We start from the raw sequence: 22339 nt of genomic DNA, 5'->3' as shown, positions 1-22339 counted from the left end.
GCATATCGGCAATACAGTCCATTTGACCCAGAGGACCCCAAGAGTCAGTCCGTCATAGTGATGAGCTTTGTCGGACAATCCTGTCCCGATATCCGCCGGAAGTTACAGAAATCAGAAGGATTTGAGGGAATGACTATTAGCCAGTTAAAAGCCATGGCTGACAGAGTTTATGTAAACCGAGAGCCGGACGGAGATAAGAAAGAAAAGAAAGAAAGTAGAAAGTTAAGAGAAAGTGTTAGTCTGTTAGCCGCAGCGCTGGAAGAAACGAATTTCGGAAACTCGGCCAGGCACTATCAGGGATATCCTGGGCCGAGAGGAAGGGGCAGGTCACCCTCGAGGGGACCGCCCAGAGGACGAGCAATTAGAGGAGGATGGTTTAGGGGTGGAAGGATGCCGTTGGGAGCCAATCAATGTGCATTTTGTAGACAAGAAGGACACTGGAAGTCTGAGTGCCCAGAGTCCCTGCAAATGAAGCAGGAAGGATATACTCCGTCCAAACCAAAGGAAGCTGAATGGCAGATGACTGTAGGAGAAACCTCTGGCGAAGACAGTAGTGAAGCATGACTAGAAAAGGGAATTCTTCCATTCGATCCCTTAGTAGAAATCAAAGTAGGGACTGAGACATTTAAGGGATTGCTAGATACCGGGGCACAAAGATCAGTCATGACTACCGCTATTACCACGCCCACTTCGAAAAACATTTCTATTGTAGGGGCCTCTGGAAAGCCACTTATCGCTCCCTTTCTTCAGAAACGACAGGTTCGAGTGGGAGGACAATTAGTTTCTCATCAGTTTCTCTACGTCCCGGGATGCCCAGTTCCCCTCATAGGGAGAGACCTTCTCTGTAAGTTAAGAGCCAACTTACAATTTGAATCGACAGGAGAAATAAGAGCATCCTTCGCTGATAACCCAGTCTCTCTCATCTGTCCACTCCAAGAAGAATGGAGATTACATCTCCCCGTAGTCGAACATACTACTACGCACCGATATGGAGAAAACACCGTCCTCAACGAAAAGCGCAGACAGCTAATGGACAGTATACCTAAAGTATGGGCTGAACAAAACCCAGGAGGAATAGCCATCAACGCTACCCCTATTTGGATCGAGATGAAACAGAATGCACAGGTGATAAATCAATCTCAATACCCCATTCCGTATATGGCCAGACAAGGAATTCAGATACACCTGCAAAGATTGTATGATTTGGGCATTCTTCGGCGAATCCGATCTGCTTGGAACACCCCTTTGTTGCCAGTAAAGAAGCCTGGATCAAATGACTATCGACCAGTACAAGACTTAAGAAAAGTGAATAGTCAAGTAGCAGATCTAGTAGCCCTCGTCCCAAATCCGTACTCAATCCTGGCTCAAGTCTCTCCTGCATCAAAGTGGTACAGTGTCATTGATCTCAAAGATGCCTTCTTCTCCGTCCCGGTGGCGGAGGAATGTCAAAAGATTTTTGCTTTCACATGGGAAGATGCAGATACTGGAGTAAAGCAGCAGTACACATGGACTCGGTTGCCTCAAGGGTTTAGGCACTCACCTACGCTGTTCGGTGAGCAACTGGCAAAAGACTTAAAGATGTATCAAGTAAAGTATGGGCCAGTCATACAATACGTGGATGACCTTCTGTTGTTTCGAGAGACGTACCTCGAATGTGCGGTATCCACTCTTCAGCTGCTAAAGACGTTGTACTCAAAAGGGTATCGTGCAAGTAAAAAGAAAGCGCAAATCTGTGAATTGGAAGTAGAGTATTTAGGCTTCCAAATACGTGGAGGAACCCGATGTCTGGGGATTTCTCGCACCAGTTCTATAAGAGATCAACCTGTACCCACTTGCAAGAAAGAGCTCCGGGCGTTCCTTGGAGCTGCAGGATACTGTAGGCTGTGGATTGCTAACTATGCAGTTATTGCCCAACCCCTGTACGACAAGCTGCGGGGTAAAGAGGCAGAATCTCAACCCTTCCAATGGGAAGGAAACGAACTGGCAAGCTTACGTCAACTAAAAGAAGCCTTAATTGAACCACCTGCCTTAGGATTGCCAGATGTGATGAAACCATTCCATCTATTCGTCGACGAGAAAAAAGGCATGGCCATAGGGGTATTGACTCAAACCTTAGGCTCATGGGAACGACCTGTTGCATATCTGTCAAAAGGAATGGACAATGTGTCAAAAGGATGGCCGGGATGCCTCCGAAGCATTGCTGCTGCATGTCTACTGATACCCGAAGCTGTTAAGCTAACATTTGGACAGATTTTACAAGTAACAACTCCTCATACTATCCAAGGACTGCTAGAGACCCATGGACCAAAATGGATGACAAATTCACGTCTTGTAAAGTACCAAGCGTTATTATGTGAAACTCCAGAAATTCAAATACAGGACAGTAAAAATCTGAATCCTGCAACTTTACTCCCAACCCCCACTTCAGTTTCTCATAAATGTGGGGAAATTATGGCAACAGTACATTCCAGCCGACCCGACTTACGCGACCAACCCTGGCAAGGAGCATGGACTTTATTCACTGATGGAAGCAGCCAGGTTATAAATGGAATCAGGGTCGCTGGGTATGCTGTAGTCTCCGAAGACGACATTGTTGAAGCCGAACCCCTACCCCCAGGGACATCAGCGCAAAAAGCTGAACTAATTGCGCTCACAAGGGCTCTGCAGTTAGCAGAAGGAAAAACTGTAAATATTTATACTGATTCAAAGTACGCTTTTCTTACGATCCAAGTGCATGGAGCTTTATACAAGGAACGAGGATTCCTAACTGCAGAAGGGAAACAAATAGCTAATGCATCGGAGATACATCAATTGCTAGACTCTGTATGGGCACCAAAGAAGGTAGCTGTCATGCATTGTAAAGCCCATACAGGGAGAACTGATCCCATCGCCAAAGGAAACCAATGGGCAGATAAGACTGCGAAAGAAGCAGCACGTGTGCAATCACCACATACTTCAACTCCCACTTGCCCACTTCTACAGTTCACGGATGAAACCCCCATTTATTCGGTGGAAGAAAATGATTGGGCACAAACTGAACAATTTCATCAGCAGGATGGGTGGTGGATTGTACAAGAAAATAGGGTATGGATACCCGACGCCCTGGCATGGACTGTTGTCAGAGAAGCCCATAATAAAACCCATCTCGGTCGAGATGCATTAGCAACACTGTTGGCAAAAACTTACTACATTAATAGACTCTTTCAACTAACTAAATATGCTGTTAATCAATGTGTTACCTGTGCAAGGAACAATCCCAGAAATGGACCTGGTCCAGCCCCTGGACATATACTGCGAGGAACAACTCCGTTTCAAGTTTGTCAAATCGACTTCACCCACATGACTGCTTCAAAAAGATACAAAGCAATGCTGGTAGCTGTCTGTACTTATACCGGATGGATCGAAGCCATACCCACGCGAACTGAGACTGCCAAGGAAGTAGTAACATTGCTTCTCCATAAAATTTTACCACGATACGGATTACCACGGCAGATAAATTCAGATAATGGACCAGCTTTCACCAGTGAAGTCACGCGACGTCTGAGTCAAATTCTGGGCATCCGATGGCACCTGCACTGCGCCTGGAGACCTCAAAGCAGCGGAGCAGTTGAACGAGCTAACAGGACACTAAAAAATCAGCTCGCTAAATTGTGTCAGGAAACAAAGACTAAATGGCCAGACATCCTGCCATTAGCTCTACTACATGTCCGATGCACCCCTCGGAAGTCGGGTTTAACACCTTATGAAATGATGTACGCAAGGCCTCCACCTCTTCCATCTTTTCCTGAATCGCTGCAAATACAAGGGGAAATGTCTCTCAGTAACCAACTCAAAGGACTATATAACACAGTTATTGCGATTCAAAATTACACCTGCGACACTGAACCATTAGTCCTGCTAAACCCGATTCATCCATACCAGATCGGGAATTCGGTGTGGATAAAAGACTGGGATGAGTCTGATTCCCTCCAGCCCCGATGGAAAGGGCCGTACACTGTATTGCTAACTACTCCGACAGCTGTCAAAGTTTTCGGATGTCCTTCATGGATTCATTGGACACGTCTCAAACCAGCTTCAGCCAACTGGCAGGTCTCCAGGATTGGAGACCACAAATTAAGATTCACCCAAGGCAGGCCCAATGCTAGTCCTGAATAAAAAGATATCAGTAACTGCAACTGAATATTAATGTGTCCATTTCTCTCCTTCCTTTCAGAATCCATTACTTATGAATGCAACCATCTACGTCATAAAGCAATGTCACAGATTCCGACTTCCAAGATCTACGTTGCATCCATCTTCTACATTCACTTACTACTCTTCTGTACACCGACTACCTCTGTTTTCCTGTCCTTGAGCAAGAATTGCACCGAATGTATCAAGCTAATTCGTACTACCACTCAAACTGGATTTCAAGTTGTCTCAACAATCATCCACCAATCTCAACCACCAACTTCCTGTGCCACACTACCTGCTTGCGCCCTGAATACTACTCAAGGCTATCAATCCTTCCATCGATGTTTAGAAACTGGCAAAGTCATCTGTCATACCCCAACCACTCCTAAGTACTACAACATCACCCTCACTGCAGGTCTACCAAAGAGCTACACATCAAGTATTGTCCCAGAAGGAAAGGGCATCTTGTACTACATCAACTCCACTAAGGTTCTTATGGGAAGTGAAACGATTGTCACAATAACGTTCGATGCCTGTGAAGCCATTGATAAACACCCAAATGCACTCCACTGTGGGTCTCAAGCCTGGAAAAATTCCTATGTCTACAATCACAAATACCTCTGCCCATACAACCGTGCAGCTAATCCATCCAGTTGGCTACCATGCGGAGGGGACCTGACACTGTCAGGATGGGCTCTAGTTTGTGATTACACCGGTGGAGGTTACCATGGCTGCCATGGAATAGGACGGTTAACTGCAGTAAATGGTAATACAGTATCTATACAATGGCCTCTAAGAAGTGAAGGAATCCCTTGGCAAGATACTTGGGGATTTGGTATCGACGGAACTGGAAAAGACCCTATGACCTACATTACCATCACTCAGCGGAAAGACAAACCTCGTCCAATTATTCACCAGACTACTGTGGTGGGATATCAATCCTTCTTCGATGAAATATCTCATGCCTCTGAGGAATTAAAGAAACATACAATTTCTCAACAAGTAAAAAACCTGTTTGTCAATTTGGCAGAAAACATAGCTCTCTCTCTCGAAGTCAAGAACTGTTTTGTATGTGGAGGAACAGATACAGGAGAGCAATGGCCATGGGAAGCCAAGGAAACATTCCAATCTGATCTTAACACCTTGAATACTACTGTAACCTACAACCGTAAATCTCATCCATATGAGTGGGCATTACAGACTGATGTTATTGGCAGACTATGTATCTCTCGACAACATTCACGCATCTATACCGTGCCTGTTGGAAATTCTCCATGCACAGGAGTTCTTACTGCCAACCTTACCACCCAGACATGGTGGCAGACTGAAAATTCTACCATGCCAACTCCCATCTGGACTGACTCGACTTTAAACAAGACATGGACAGCTGCAGGCGCTGCTACTACCGTTTTCAATGCTCCAGATGGTTATTATTATGTATGTGGACGAAGAGCCTATGAACAATTACCAACAAGCTGGTATGGAACTTGCTTCTTGGCTACAATTCGGCCAAGTTTCTTCCTACTTCCCATCACTGCTGGGGAAACCTTAGGAGTTCCAGTATACAGTCCCATGAGACCAAACAAACGTCGAAGCACTCCTAAAGTATCCATAGGAGATTGGAAAGATCAAGAGTGGCCTCCTGAACGAATTGTACAATACTATGGTCCGGCCACCTGGGCTGAGGATGGTTCTTATGGATATAGAACACCTATCTATATGCTCAATCGAATTATAAGACTCCAAGCAGTACTGGAACTCCTGACAAATGATTCTGCCTTGGCTCTCAACATCTTAGCCAAGCAAAACACTAAAATTTTAACAGCTGTCTACCAAAATCGATTGGCTTTGGACTACCTCCTAGCCCAGGAAGGTGGTGTATGTGGCAAATTTAATCTTTCTAACTGTTGTTTACAGGTAGATGACAAGAGTAAAGTCATTGAGGAGATTACTGATCGAATGATACGCCTGGCACATGTACCAGTGCAGACGTGGACTGGAATCCTTGACTGGACAGGTTCCTTACCCAACTGGCTCACTTCCATTCCAGGCCTTAAAGAACTCCTCTTTCCTATGATATTTCTTGTTCTGACTTGCATTCTATTTCCTATTTGTCTTCCTCTTATTTTTAGACATCTTCGATCCATGATTGAACATATTGCTGATCGGCGAGCAGCTGCTCACGTCATGATGATTAATAAGTATGTGTCTGTCTCCACATTCCCTTCATCTGATTCTTCCGACTACGACACTAACAATGATTCGGATACTGATTCTGATAAAGAGTACCTAACTACTAACCTCTAAGCATTACTATAATGGAGCCACCGTGTTGTTGGGGTAAGTCGGGCTACAAAGGGGGGTGACACCAATAGGGTTCACCCGTCTCAAACCCGTGAAGCAACCAACGACCTAACAACATATTAGGGCTCACATTCAATGTTACCGGTATTAATTCTTATTTGTCATTTCAGTTACTCTTCAGATATAAAGTGATACTTCTGCCTTCTCTTCAAAGTTGAAGTATCAAAGGGGGGAATGAAGGGGTTCAATTTCGTGACCCCCCCTGAAGTACGAACGAGCAACTGAACATCCTCCGACTAATCATGCCAGCAGTGAAACGCACAGCCATCTTGAACATACTAATATTTGCAACGCAAATGATACGTAATGCGTAGTGACGCAGTGGCGCACTAACTTTTAGCGTAACGTAACGTAACTCCATTTTGGAATAATACTTTGTATTGTATTAATACGAATGCCGATGTAAAATGTCTAACACGTCAATTAAATGACGAAACAATAGTCTGATCTTAAGCTACACCTACTAGAGGACCACGCTAGCTAATGCTTGTTCAGCAATTTGTGAAATGTTTGTTCAGCAAAAACCAGGACGCATGTGTGAAAGATAAGAGTTGTAAAGTGCATAAAAGTTTGCTCCGAAGGGGGCGTGGCATGCAGTTGTACTGAGCCTTTGTCTTAGCTGCATCTTGCTGGCAATAAAAGTCTATCTTTATGGATCAGTTGTCTGGACCTCCTTACTGACTAAAAAGAGACGGTTACACTCTGACTTAATATCATAGCGATATTAAGTCGGAGGCCCCCAAAAGCCCGCGGGTTGGAAAATGGACGCTCAATTTTTCCAGCGTCGGTTTTCTGAACCCGTGGCTGTCAGCGGGTTTGACGACCGACGCTGGTAAAATTAAGCGTCGGTTGTCAGACCCGCTTCCCTAGTGCCTCCTTATTAGCGCGATCCCTAATTTAAATAAAGAATCGCGCGCCCTCGGGAGAGCGGCACTCGCCTCCCAGCGCCGGCTCTCCCGCGGAGTTTACGGAATCGGCCTGAATCTTAGAAGTAACTATCAGAAGAGGTGGCTGGGCGCGCGTCGGGAGAGTGATTTTACCTTATCGGCTTGATTTTGGTTTGCCTATTTTTTTCCTGCGGGCTTTCCATCTTGCGCTATCTTTCCTATAATCGCTAAACGAAAGAAATATAAACATAAAACGCACGTGTCACTTTTACTTCCGGGTTAATTGCCTCACGCCTTCTGCATGGGCTCTGCTTTTCCTTGTCACCTCTGATTGGCTGCTGCTGATGTGTCGTCATCTACGAGTGCTGGCTGGGCTATCTACTAATCTGGTTATGCTGGAGGCTGGACGGCTCGGCTTTTAGAATTACGAATTTTTTGGCGCGAGGAGGCGAAGGTGGTTACAGAACGTGGGCCCTGAGCTCCCCGCTTGCTTCCTAACCCTCCTCACAGCATGGACATAGACATGGACGAAAAATGGCTGGAAGAGCTGATGGAGAAGAGTTTTACGGATTTAGGAGAAGAACCTGCGAGCGCGCAAACGTAAGCAGTTTCCATTTGTTTTCTGCTGGGGAGGTTTCCATTCGCAGTTATCAGACAGTGCCCGCTTAGGAAAGACCGTGTTTACGTTTGACACGGATGCTGTCGGGGAGTGTGAGCAGAAGTCTCTGGTGAGCAGAGTTGTTTAAATATCACATAGCTGAAAGACAGCCTCGTAATTGCCAGACTTCTAATGATCCAAGGAAAGGCGCTAGTGAAACTACTGGGGGAGGAAGCAAGAAATTCCTTTCTCTCCCCCAAATATGACCGTTGAATGCGTAGATCTATTGCGTAACATCAATTTCTATGATTTTTGTCCAGTTTTTGGGGTTTTTTTTTTTTTTTACGTAGCTGTATTGCACGTTTTTCTTTTTGTAAAGTGGCTATTTGATTCGTGTAAGCTGATTTATGACCAAAGTTGTCCATGGGCAAATGCTATTCTAAAGTTTTATCAACTACTTTTCGTTCCTCTCAGCATAGGCTTTGGGATATCCGATCTCCGAAATTTGCACAATTACATATGACTCGTGAGTGCTCTCTCAGTAGTCTGTCCCACTCTTTGGGACTCCCTTCCAATAGAGTTGCATCAGTATGTTTAGATGAAGAGCTGCAGAAAATCCCTCAAAACTCTTTTGTTCAAATTGTCTTATTTTATTTGTGTTGAGTTTCTCATCTATATTTTGTATGCCTTGTAGTTATTTTAACTATCTATCAGGCTGATACAGTACAGTGCGCTCCGACGGAGCGCACTGTTAACCCGCCCTTGGACGCGTGTTTTCCCTTACCCCTTATTCAGTAAGGGGCGGAAAATGCACGTCCAACCCGCGGCACCTAATAGCACCCTCAACATGCAAATCCATGTTGATGGCCCTATTAGGTATGCGCGCGGGATACAGTAAGTAAAACGTGGAGCCAAGCCGCACATTTTACTCTAAGAAATTAGCGCCTACCCAAAGGTAGGCGCTAGTTTCTGCCGGCACCGGGAAAGTAAAAACTGCTTTTCTGTGCGCCCTCCGACTTAATATCATAGCGATATTCAGTCAGAGGTCCCGAAGGGTGTAAAAAGTAAAAAAAAAAAAATTTAAATTGGGCCGGCGGCTGTTGGGCCGAAAACCGGATGCTTAATTTTGCCGGTTTCCGAGTCCATGGCTGTCATGTCTTGAGAACCGACGCCGGCAAAATTGAGCGTCAGCTGTCAAACCCGCTGACAGCTGCCGCTCTGGGTCAAAAGGAGGTGCTAGGGACGCGCTAGTGTCCCTAGCGCCTCCTTTTGCCTGTTTCTACCACCGGACCTAATTTACATACTGAATCGCCCGCACCGGCGAGTGGCTGGTGCGCGCACCGGGAGAGCGGGCGTTTGTCTGCTCTCCCGCGTTTTTACTGAATCGGCCCATATGTATTTTATGCTTGTACATTGCCTAGGCCTATTTTAGTGTTAGGTGATTCATAAATCTCAATAAATGTAAAATGTTAGTATTGACATATGTGTTTGTATGTATATTTTAAGGCTCCTTTCTTAACAAAGCTCTTCTCGAAAATGAAAAGAAAAATTCCAATAGTTTAGAATGAGATACATAAGAATGTAGCTAAAGTAAAAAGTTCTGTTCAGAACATAGATGTACAAATCATCAGAATATTTCCTGACCATAGTAAAAGCATACCCTTTCAATAGGGGAAGTCATCACTGTAGTGACCCAAATAAGTGCAGCATTTATCAGTGTTGTAACTCCTATGCAATAGAACCAACTGCCCCACAATATTCTAGAGCAGTGTTTCTTAGTCTGCCCAAGGAACACCAACATCCATGGAACAGGCAGTGTGAATCTAGAGAGGACTTATATGGCCAAAAAAGAGCTAGGAAAGTACTACAAACTCAGCTCTCTTTCAAAATAAAAAAAAAAGAGAGGATGCAGAGATACACAGGAATACATCAGGATGGCCCAGTTTCCTCTATATACAAGAACAGGAGAAAGGATAAATTCTTGTCACTGCTACAATGTCACTTTCAGTTTGAGGACTGGACAGAGGCTGTAAGAATTCAAAGGAGGGAGTGCTGTGTGAAATGTGACCCAGCAATCCATGCCCCGCTGTCCATTACTTACCACACTGTGGAGGTCATGCTCTGGCTAGGAAGAGGAGGAAGCATGCATGATTATACGTGTTCTCAGCAAAGAGCTTCTGCTCATTTAAGAGCCACTGTTGCTGCAAGGTGCTGGCATGGATCTGAGTATTGCCCAGTGGTGACTTTTTTCTAAGGCACACCAGTGTGCCTTCAGACCTGATCATTATTATTATTTACTAGTTTTGATGAATCTCATTTCTTTCATGTGTAAGTCAGTGATGTACATATAAAACCTGTTTAAAATTTAACATATAAAATAGGTTCAAATTGTATACAACATATAATAAAATAAATGAAGGAAAAACCCGAAAGGGACATAATGGTTAAACTCCACATTTAGTTAAAAAAAACCCCCAATTAGGAGCTAGATTTAAAATTCAAGGTAGACTTAAAAAAACAAAAAGGCAGTAGTTGGGGGGGGGGGGGGGGAAACTTAATTACATTTTTGATCCAACAGGAGAGCTAATCTGGAAAGGCCTGTGTGAAGAAGGTTTTGAGAAGACTTTCTCTAGTCTAGGCACAGCACCAAGACTAGGAGTAAGGAAAGATGAATATACTTGAAAGATATGTTTCAGTCTGATCATCTTTGAACAGAGAGCCAATAATTCTTGTTGAGACAAGGACTGAATTACACAGTCTGGATAAACAAATAAGCATGGAAGTAGCTTGCTTACTGCGGCGGTTACTACCCCTAACTAATTAAGCTAGATATTAAGCTAGATATTTCACTCATTTCATTCAACTAGCACCAAACCAGCTCACTACAACGTACATCCAACTCTTATCTGACCTTCAACAGCATTCATCCAACACCAATCCAACCCACAACAGCATTCATACTGCCATTACACCCCTGTTATCTATAACAAGCCTTCATTCAACCGACAATGCTCTACTGCCCAAGCTCCTACAAATCCCTCATCCCAATCATGATTTCCCCTACCACACAGTTTCTGGGTCTCACCTTATTTACCATCTTCCTATTTAACGCACAATCACTTACCAACAAAACTTTAATACTTAATGACCTACTGCTGGACTCAACACCGGATTTTTGCGCCATAACAGAAACTTGGCTCAAACCCACTGACATCGCACTCATTAACCAACTACCAACACAGATCTACGACTTCTTCTCTATCCCAAGACAAAAAAAAAGAGGAGGGGGTATCTTTCTAGCTGCCAAAAAATCCCTGAGGTTCACACTCTATCCTATCAACACAAATACCAAATTAGAACTAGGATTGTTCAAATCAGAAGATCTGCAAATCCTTCTAGTCTACGCCCCTCCAGGCCTTCTAGAATCAGACACCTCTCCCATTCTAGAAACTATAACTTTACACCTAAACCTTGACTCCCCAGCTATAATCTTGGGCGACTTCAACTTACATGTTGACAAAGTTCCCCTTTCAACGAACTGCGAAGCCTTCCTCACCGCAATGTCCGCTATGGGTTTCAAACAACAAATCAACAAACCCACTCACAAAGCAGGACACACTCTCGATCTCTTCTTTACAAACGCCGGCATTTCTCAAACAACTCAACCTGAATGTCAACAAGTCCCATGGTCAGACCACTCCTTAATCTCCACCAGCTTTTCCCTACCACAACCAGATCTCAAACCTGACACAAGACCCTCCTTTCTCTACAAAAAAACATGTAACTCTGAACTCCTCAGCAAAGTTTTAGCCCCAGAACTACCGTCCATCGATGTTTCTACACCGAATTCCGCTCTTCAATCTTGGTCCAAAATAACAAAATCAGTAGCAAACACTCTTTGCCCACTGACCACCAAAAAACACTCTACAAAAGCATCCAAAAGACAACCCTGGTTTAATGATGAACTGCGAAATCTCAAACTACTTCGGCAGAAAGAAAGAAAATGGCACAAAGCCCCCTCACCGGCCTCAGTCTCTGACTACAAACGTACACTCCACCAATACAAAAACAGTATACAGAAAACAAAAAGAGACTTCTATGCCCGTCAGGTTCATCACCTCATCTTTGACTCAAAAGCTTTATTCGCCTTCGTCTCTAATCTCACTAAACCTATCACTCCGGATATACCACCAGAACTTTCTCAGACCAAAGCAGACGAACTGGCTCTTCATTTCAGCAAAAAAATCTCTGACCTCATCAATCAATTGCCACCAACCACTAGCTCTCAAGATTTCACACACATTCTCCCTAACAAAGATATCCAACTTAACGCATTCGAACCCATCACTGTCACAGAAATACAATCGGTGTTGAAGAAAATGAAACCTTCATCACACCCCTTCGATCAAATTCCTTCCAAAATGCTACTTCTCATTCCTGATACTATATCAAAATCACTAGCCGAAATTATAAACTGTTCACTGTCCCAGGGTATCTACCCAGATGAACTAAAAACAGCTTCAATCAAACCCCTCTTAAAAAAACCCGAATCTAAATCCAAGCGATCCCAATAACTTCCGCCCTATTTCCAACCTTCCATTCATAGCCAAAATAATGGAAAAATTGGTGAATACACAACTCTCCAACTACTTGGAAGATCACGGAATTCTATCTCCAAACCAATATGGCTTTCGTAAAGCTGCAAGCACAGAAACATTACTTCTTTCACTCTCAGACTTCCTCCTCGCCGGAATAGACAAAGGCAAAGCATTTTTACTAATCCTCCTCGACTTCTCGGCGGCCTTTGACACCGTCAACCATCACCTCCTTCTAAAACAACTAGCTAATATCGGAGTTACAGATACTTCACTAACATGGTTCAAAACCTTCCTGGAAAACAGAGGATATAGGGTTAAAATTCATAATACAGAATCACAATATCACCCCTCCACCAGAGGGGTGCCACAAGGTTCATCCCTTTCACCCACTCTATTCAATGTATACCTGCTACCTCTTTGTCAACTATTAACAAAATTAAAACTGAAACACTTCCTCTTCGCTGACGACGTAGATTGTGATCCATATAAAAGAATCTATCAAGATAACAATGGAATACTGGGATAGTTGCCTATTAGAAATCAAACACCTCCTTAACAGCCTTAACCTAATCCTTAATGCATCAAAAACGGAATATCTCCTTATAGCACCTGAAAACAACAACACACTTTCAAAGCCTCCAACCATTCTACAAACCACACATGTAAGAGATCTAGGAGCCATCTTAGACAACCGTCTTAGCCTCAAACCATTCATTAACAAAACTACCAAAGACTGCTTCCACAAATTACATATTCTGAAAAGAATAAAGCCACTTTTCCACGCGCATGACTTTAGATCAATCCTACAAGCAATAATCTTCTCCAAACTAGATTATTGCAATTCTTTACTACTAGGCCTCCCAGCTTCCTACACCAAACCTCTACAAATGGTACAGAACACTGCAGCCAGAATCCTCACAAACTCCAGGAAAATTGACCACATCTCCCCCATCCTCAAAGACCTTCATTGGTTACCGATCCACTTCAGAATTATGTACAAAACCATCATGATTATCTACAAAAACATCCATCAACACACTCAACTCGACCTACAAATCCCTTTTAAAAAACACACATCTGCCAGACCCATCAGGGAACACTACAAAGAATCACTACAGGTTCCACATGCCAAAACCTACCACCACAAATCCTACAGTTCAAGAGCTCTCTCATCTGCAGGTCCAATCCTTTGGAACTCCATCCCCCCGGACTTAAGACAAGAACCATGCGCTCTAACTTTTAGGAAAAGACTAAAAACTTGGCTTTTTAAAAAAGCATTCCCAGATCTGGATTAAATTCTCCACCCATCAGCATAAACACAAAAGTTAGTGAACTGTAACAAAAACCCACTAACTTCACACGCAGTGACAACAACATATTATTATACTTCACTACAATTCATATTTGGTCAATCTTTCCTACCCATCTATATTTTATAATTTTATACATATTTATTAATTGATACAGTTGGCTAAAATGTTAATATTCTTTCTTTAATTTCCTCCCCTTTCAGATCCTAGTTATTTTTCCTTGTTTTTTGTAACTTCCTCACATCCTAAATATTGTTACAATGTTTTTATTTGTTAAGTTTCTTATTATATTTGATGTCGAATTGGGAAATGTTTCTACCATGTTACTCTCTGCAGTTATTCACATTGTTAATTGTAAACCGGGTTGATGTGATTCATATCATGAAACTCGGTATAATAAATAAATAAATAAATAAATAGATGCAGTTCCAATACTGCTCTCTACATTAATGGTGGGGGTGGAAGGGAAATAGAACCAAAAGGTTACTAAGAGCCAAGAGAACCAGATAAATATGAGAAAAAATAAAGTGCGAAGCTTGCTGGGCAGACTGGATGGGCCGTTTGGTCTTCTTCTGCCGTCATTTCTATGTTTCTATATGTGAGGGATATAAGGTGCATGTAGACTGATAGGGGACAAGAAGATTAGATAAGATGTGCCATGGGAAAGTCACCATCACTGGGTCTTGTTTCTCTTGGCTCATCATAGCACCAAGACACAGGAGCTCTGGCTCTTAAACATGTAAGAGCTCCTTTCTGAGAACATGTGTAACGCATGTCTCTTCTCCCTAGCTACGGTATCGGCCCCAGAGTATGGTAAATGGGCAGCATGAAGGGCAAGGATAGCTGGGTCTCACTGTATGCAGCACACACTCTGCACACGGTGCTTCCTCATCATTTCTGTCCTGAGCCTGCAAGTCCTTCCAACCTCTGTCCTATCCCCAGGCTGAGCGAGATGGGCACTGACTACTGGATGTGACTTAATCTTAGTGCTGGGAGCAGCAGTAGTGGGGCTCTGGCAGCTGAGCCAGCTGCTCATACCACACTGAATTCTCCCTTATCCTGCAGCTGTGTATAGAGGGACCTGATCCATCGTGATGGATCACATGTGTTTCTGCAATCTCTCTCCCTTTGTTTTACATTTTGGAAGAGAGACTTGTGGGGCTTTCAGTGTTTCCATAGCTTTTCTTTTGACCATTCGTATGAGTTCTTTCCATGGCCTCACTGCCTGCTCAGTAGAGGCCACTGTGCCGCACTATTTTTTTTTAATATATGTGTGCTATTGGCAGTGTCAGCAAAACTTTTTCTGTCTCCATCTGCTGGGAGGGAGGCAAAACCCAGGTGTCTGGACTGATCTGTGATACTACAGGAATGAAAATTAGCAGGTAAAAACCATATTTCTTTTATCACTTCTGTCCAGACGGTCTGAACCTGTGGACAAGACCACAACATCTGGGCAGTATTTGCAGAGGTCTTAGAGCCCTGCCACCAATATGAAATCCAACAGTTCTATGTTTTGTAGAGCTTTAGGGGAGAATATTTCCTCTGAATTAGTTTTCATTGTAATATCTCTACATTTATTATTTGAAGACACTTGGGGCAAAAGGTCTTACAGATTAAACTATTTCCTTTGACATAGGTTCATCTAATGGTCGGTGTTCCAGGCATCTAATTTTCTTTTCAAAGTATTTTGTATTAGTATAACTGCTTTCTATCATAACTACCTCACCTGACTGTAATCCACTTTGAAGTGCCTGAAAAAGCGGAATATAAACATTAATAAATAAATAAACAGCCAGTAATTTCTCCATTCTTCTCAGCAAAGAACCCCTTTCTCTGAAGATAGTGAAATCTTAGCCTGAACATTCTCTTTTGTCTTGCTTTTGCTTCTAAGCAGTGTCTCTGTAGGATCCAGTAATATGTCTGTATAGTGTAATTGATTCCCATCAATAGCCTTTCCCCCTCTCCCCAAAGAACATGAGGTTCCATGCAGATTTATGAAGTCACATCTGTGCAACTTTGTGGAAAACGCTCTCTCTCGCTCTCTCCTTTTCTTAATGTCCTTTCTCCAGCATTTAGATGTTGTGTTTGAGGATGGGTGCCCAAACATGAACCCCATATTTTAATTTTATCCCAATGAGGCCTTCAAAGAATGGAAGCTTCCACCATCCCTATACCCTCTCCCCCTTTTAATGCATGCTACGGTGTATCTGGCTTGGCTGCTGCAGTTTGATTTGGCACACTTATCCGCAGTTCCCTGTACGTACCCGGATCAGTCCAGACTCCTGGGTTTTGCCTCCGCACCAGCAGATGGAGACAGAGAAAGATCTGACAGACTCTGACTTACATACCTAGGTGCCACTCACAGCCTGTCAGTATTACTGTGTCTCCAGCAAATGGTAGGAGTGCTTAACCCACAGTCTGTGATTATTTTGGATAGTTATTAGTTAGCTTCAGGTGGCCAAGGTAAATTTTGGGCTTGCTTTTAATTTCAATTGGAGGAAAGTTATTAAAAAAGAACCCAAACAGGAGAGAGACATCTTTACAGCGAAGGATCTCCTCAGCCTCCCAGGGGAAGAGCCAATTCCCTCTGGTTTGTGAGGCAGCTGTGGTCGAGGACCCGATAGCCTCTCTTAGCAGCTTAGGGGTTGACACCGGGGAGCCCGGCTCACTCACCCCAGGAGACCTAGCGACAGGACTTCACCTGGAATGGGCAAGTAAATTAAAAAAAAAAATATTAAGAACCTTTGCTCTGTGTCTCTGCTCTCCCTTCACTTCGATAGTTCTCTCTCCCGATCGCGGCGCTAAGAAAAAAAAAAAGATTTTTTTTTTTTGTTTTTATCTCGGTGGTCTGACATGCCGCGGAAGTCGGTGTGCCATGCATGTGGCTTGGTGCGTTCCCGTTTGTCTAGAGACAATTTGTATTCCCTGTACGTACCTGGATCAGTCCAGACCGTGGGTTATGTCCCCAATCCAGCAGATGGAGTCAGCCCAAAGCTTTGAGGGGGCGTCACCATAAGTACTAGTACCCCCTCTGCAGGAGTTCAGTATCTTCTGACTCCAGCAGATGCGAGTAGGGGAATCTGGGCTTGGTCCCGATCACCCATAACCCTTTTGTCTTTCCCTGGTTTTGGGGTTTTATTCTCTGTCTTTGTTAGCACTTGTATTTTGGATCAAGTTGTCTGTCTTTTAAAAAAAAAAAAAAAAAAAAAAAAAAAGTTAATTGCTTAATTGGAGAGGCGTGGCTTTCCTGTTGTCCCTCGCTGTCTCTCTCTCTCTCCTTTCCCGGCGATAGTGGTCTCCCCGGGGTAAGTTGACTTTTTTGCTGCTGTTATTTTATTTTCTGTTCAGGTGGACGCGGTTGCCGGTGGACCGGCCTACCAGCGTCTTCTCCCTCTCCCGCGGCCATTTTGCGGCTCCACGTGGGCTGCAGCGGGGAGCAGGGAGATAGTTGTCGGCGGGCTGTGCGGCCAGGAAGGCCCCCCCGCGGTGCCGTTTTCTCCTCGTCGGCGGGTAGCGCAGGCCATCCGGGCCCCCCCGCAGCGGCGTTTCATCTCGCGGCCCCCCCCCCGAGGCCCTGGGTGTTTTCAGCTGCCGGGAACTGTTTCTTCATCGCGATCTCGATGCCGCGGCCGGCGCGTTGCTCGGCCTGCGGCGAGCCTGGATCGCGCGTGTCGAGGGAGGGGATCTGCGCTAGGTGCCTCCCCGGGGGGGAAGGCACGTCTCGGACCCTCGCTCATTCTCTCCCTATGGCAGCCTTGCCCGGGCGGCGCGGGCCGGCCCCTCCCCCATTCCTGGCGGGAACGGTGGCCATTTTACATGCACTGCACCCTGAAGGAGCTCAGGCAGCGCTGGGGGATGGGGAAGCCTCAGAGGGCTCCCCCCCGAATTTGCTACCGGAGACGGATCCGGAGGAGGACCCGCAGGGGCAGGGTCACCCGGGGCCCCCACCCGCGGGGGTCCCCCCGCGGAGGCCGGGGTTCTCCCCGGAGTTTATACGCCTGCTGCACACAGCGTACCTGCAGGAGCTGGCTGATCCCGCGGGGCCCCCACCACCCAAGCAACCGAGACCTTCGGCCCTCTCCACGGCCCCCCCCGCTCCGGCGGGCGTGGGGGCCCCACAGCTCCCCGTACACGCCCGGCTCCCTGTGGCCTCGGGGGGGACTGGGTCGGCCCCAGGTTCCCCTGGGGCAGATCCTGCAGCTTCGGGACAAGGGGACTCTACTTCTGAGGGAGAGGATCCACGCACGCTGCGCCTCTTCCAGCGGGAAGAGCTGGATGACCTAATTCCGCAAATCATTCAGGGGTTGGACCTCGATCCCCCTCCGGACCCGCCAGCTCCCGTTGCGCCCGCGGTCGTCACTTCCTCTAAGAAGGGGGATCCCGTACTGGCAGCCCTTCGTCCGAGGGCTCGGGCTTTTCCCATTCACGATTCTTTCCTGCAACTTCTCACCAGGGAATGGGATGCCCCGGAAGCTGCTCTGAAGGGCAGCCGCGCCATGGAGAGGCTGTATCCGCTGCCGGAAGATTTCCTGGATCTCATCAAGGTACCCAGGGTGGACTCCGCGGTGTCGGCGGTCACGAAGCGGACGACCATACCGGTTACGGGTGGAGCGGCGCTAAGAGACACGCAGGATCGCAAGTTGGAGGTTTTCCTCAAGCGGGTCTTTGAGGTTTCCGCAGTGGGGCTGCGGGCGGCAATGTGCAGTTCGCTTGCCCAGCGAGCCAGCCTCCTCTGGGTGCAGCTACTGCTCACTTCGCAGGTGTTGCCGCCCGAGGAGGCCGCTCAGGCGGATAGACTGGAAGCGGCAGTGGCATACGGGGCGGACGCCTCCTATGATCTGTTTCGGGTCCTCGCCCGCTCTATGGCTTCGGTGGTGGCGGCACGTCGACTCCTCTGGCTTCGCAACTGGGCGGCGGACACGTCCTCCAAATCAAGTCTGGGTTCCCTGCCATTCAGGGGTAAGTTCCTGTTTGGAGAGGATCTGGACCAGATCATCAAATCCCTGGGGGAAAACGCGGTCCATCGCCTGCCGGAAGATAGATATCGATCCACCAGGGCATTCTCGTCCTCCCGGACCAGAGCCAGGGCGCAAAGACGATACAGGAACTACAGGCCGGCGGCGGCTAGGCCCTCTGCCCCCAGGTCTCAGCCCTGGGCGTGCTCCTTTCGTGGGCGCCGCCCCGCGCGTTCCGCTCCTACGGCGGGACAACCTTCTCCCAAGTCCTCTCAATGATGTTCAGCTCGCCCACTCCGCCGTCCCCAGGATTGGGGGGCGGCTGGCGTTCTTCTACAAGGAGTGGGCGCGGATCACCTCGGACCAGTGGGTACTGGACACCATAGGACACGGCTACGCGTTGGAGTTTGCCCGCGCTCCAAAGGAACGGTTCATCTTCTCTCCCTGCGGCTCGGACGTCAAGCGAAGAGCGGTGCAGTTGACGCTGGACAGATTGTGGGAGATAGGCGCCATTGTGCCCGTACCCTCCGGAGAGGTGGGCTCGGGCCATTATTCCATCTACTTCGTGGTTCCGAAGAAGGACGGGTCCTTCCGCCCCATTCTGGACTTGAAGGAGGTCAACAAATCCCTGCGGGTGGTACGGTTCCGCATGGAAACGCTGCGCTCGGTGATCGCAGCGGTACACCGAGGGGAGTTTCTGGCCTCCTTGGACCTGACGGAGGCCTACCTGCACATCCCCATCCGCCGGGAGCATCATCGGCTTCTGCGTTTCAAAATCCTGGACCAGCATTTCCAGTTTGTGGCGCTTCCGTTTGGATTGGCAACGGCCCCGCGCACCTTCACCAAGATCATGGTAGTCGTAGCGGCTGCCCTTCGGAAGGAGGGTGTTCTAGTCCACCCCTATCTGGACGATTGGCTCATCAGAGCGAAGTCTTTTCGGCATGGTCAGGCTGCGGTGGCCAGGGTGATAGAGTTTCTGCAGTCCCTGGGATGGGTGGTCAACTTCTCCAAGAGCTCCCTCGTGCCCTCGCAGCGCTTGGATTTCTTGGGGGCGACCTTCGACACCCGTCTGGGCGCGGTTTTCCTACGCCAGGACAAGGCGCAATCCCTACGGGAGCACATACAGCGGTTTTCTGCATTACCAGCTCCCACCTCCTGGGACTATCTGCAGCTCCTGGGAGTCATGGGTTCCACCATCGACATGGTCCCTTGGGCATTTGCGCACCTCCGACCTCTGCAACGAGCGCTCCTCTCCCGTTGGAAACCTCTTTCGCAGGACTACCAGGTGATTCTCCCGCTGCCCCAGTTTGCCGGGAACAGCTTCTCCTGGTGGATGGTCCCGGAGAATCTGGCTCGCGGCGTGTCCCTCGATCTTCCAAATTGGATAGTGGTAACCACCGACGCCAGTCTCGTAGGCTGGGGAGCAGTCTGCGACCGCAGCGCCACGCAAGGGACGTGGTCCGCGGAGGAGTCGAGGTGGTCCATCAACCGTCTGGAAACCAGAGCGGTCAGGCTGGCGCTCATCCACTTCCTGCCCCTTCTTCGGAGTCGGGACGTCAGGATCCTGTCCGACAACGCGACAACGGTGGCCTACATCAACCGACAGGGCGGCACTCGCAGCCCGCAGGTCGCTCTAGAGGCAGCGATGCTAATGCAGTGGGCGGAACGGCATCTGGGCCGTCTGGCGGCCTCGCACATCGCGGGAGTCGACAACGTCCAGGCGGATTTCCTCAGTCGCCAGTTTCTGGATCCCGGAGAGTGGTCCCTCTCCGACGAAGCCATGCAGTTGCTGGTCCGGCGGTGGGGATCCCCCCACCTCGATCTCATGGCGTCCGCCCAGAACACCAAGGCGCCTCGCTTCTTCAGTCGCCGGAGAGAACGGGGGGCGGAGGGCGTGGATGCGCTCGCGCTCCCGTGGCCGACCGATCTGCTACTATACGCTTTTCCTCCTTGGCCGCTGGTGGGACGGCTACTCCGACGAGTAGAAGTTCATCAGGGAACTGTGATTTTCGTCGCGCCAGAGTGGCCAAGACGTCCTTGGTTTGCGGATCTCCTCCACCTAGTTATCGACGGACCCATCCGGCTGGGACATCTTCCTCGCCTCCTACACCAGGGACCGGTATTTTTCGACCAGGCAGAACTCTTCTGTCTTGCGGCCTGGCTTTTGAGAGGCGCCGCCTCCGCCGACGGGGGTACCCGGAGGAGGTAGTGTCAACTCTACTGCGGTCTCGGAAGACCTCGACGTCGGTGGCCTATGTCCGTGTTTGGAAGGTGTTCGAGCTGTGGTGTACCGACCGGAACACAAGACCCACGGAGGCGTCTGTCCTGCAGATTCTCCAGTTCCTACAGGCGGGAGTGGAAAAGGGGCTCGCTTACAACTCACTTAGGGTTCAAGTGGCCGCTCTTGGTTCCCTCCTGCGGGGCGGGGGATCTCTGTTACGGCATCCGGACATCATTCGTTTTCTCAAGGGTGTCAAACACTTGCGGCCTCCATTGCGGGATCCTTGTCCATCTTGGAGCCTCAACCTGGTACTACGGTCCATGTCGGGACCTCCGTTTGAACCTCTGAGGAGTGCGACGATCAAGGACCTCACTCTCAAGGCGGGTTGCCTGGTAGCCATATGTTCCGCTCGGCGTATTTCGGAGCTGCAGGCTCTGTCCTGTCGAGAGCCTTATCTCCGGTTCTCCGATTCGGGCGTTTCACTTCGTACTGTGCCTTCCTTCCTCCCGAAGGTGGTGTCCGCCTTCCATGTGAATCAGACGGTGGAACTGCCATCTTTCTCTTCGTCTGAACCGCGGTCTCTCCGTCTCCTTGACGTCAAGCGTACGCTGCGATCCTACCTGGAGGCTACGAATGAGTTTCGGACTTCGGACCATCTCTTCGTCCTTTGGTCTGGTCCCCGGAAAGGATCCCAGGCCTCGAAGACGACTATTGCCAGATGGCTGAAGGCCGGCATTGCCGCTTCCTACATCGGGACGGGGCGGACTCCCCCACCCGGTATTGTGGCGCATTCTACACGCTCTCAGGCGGCCTCCTGGGCGGAGAGCCGCTCGGTATCGTCGCAAGAAATCTGTAGAGCGGCCACCTGGAAATCGTTGCACACGTTCTCGAGACACTACAGACTACACCTCGCCTCGTCCGTCCATGGACACTTTGGCGAACAGGTTCTCCGAGCAGGCCTTGCAGGACCCCACCCGGTTTAGGGAAGCTTGGGTACATCCCACGGTCTGGACTGATCCAGGTACGTACAGGGAAAAGAAAATTATTACTTACCTGCTAATTTTCGTTCCTGTAGTACCATGGATCAGTCCAGACGCCCACCGCATATGGGTTCTACTCCTGCTCTGCTGTCTTTCGGGCTGATTCTTCTCAGCTGTTCTTCATGTTACAGTAGTGTCTTCCTGTTGTTGTTTTTCACGTGTGTCCCGTCTTCCCTGTTGATGGAGGTTGACA

General features: G+C 47.7%; 2 protein-coding genes across 2 annotated transcripts in view; both read left to right on the top strand.

The window, feature by feature from the left end:
- Nucleotides 1–747: 747 nt before the first annotated feature.
- LOC115096201 lies at nt 748–6480 on the top strand (the record flags this gene model as incomplete). Its single annotated transcript, XM_029610711.1, has 3 exons — nt 748–2928; nt 3373–4091; nt 6306–6480. Coding segments are annotated over 3 exons (3075 nt in total), but the record flags the coding sequence as incomplete, so codon positions are not given.
- Nucleotides 6481–7760: 1280 nt separating this feature from the next.
- DNA2 (DNA replication helicase/nuclease 2) overlaps nt 7761–22339 on the top strand; it is a 159042-nt gene continuing 144463 nt past the window's right edge. Inside the window, 1 exon segment of the mRNA XM_029609674.1 lies at nt 7761–8024. Within this exon segment, the coding sequence (XP_029465534.1) occupies nt 7936–8024 (89 nt within the window). The 5' untranslated portion in view covers nt 7761–7935.

Source organism: Rhinatrema bivittatum, chromosome 7, assembly GCF_901001135.1.
Source record: "Rhinatrema bivittatum chromosome 7, aRhiBiv1.1, whole genome shotgun sequence".
NCBI lineage: Eukaryota > Metazoa > Chordata > Amphibia > Gymnophiona > Rhinatrematidae > Rhinatrema > Rhinatrema bivittatum.
This window is presented reverse-complemented; position numbering and strand designations above follow the sequence as displayed.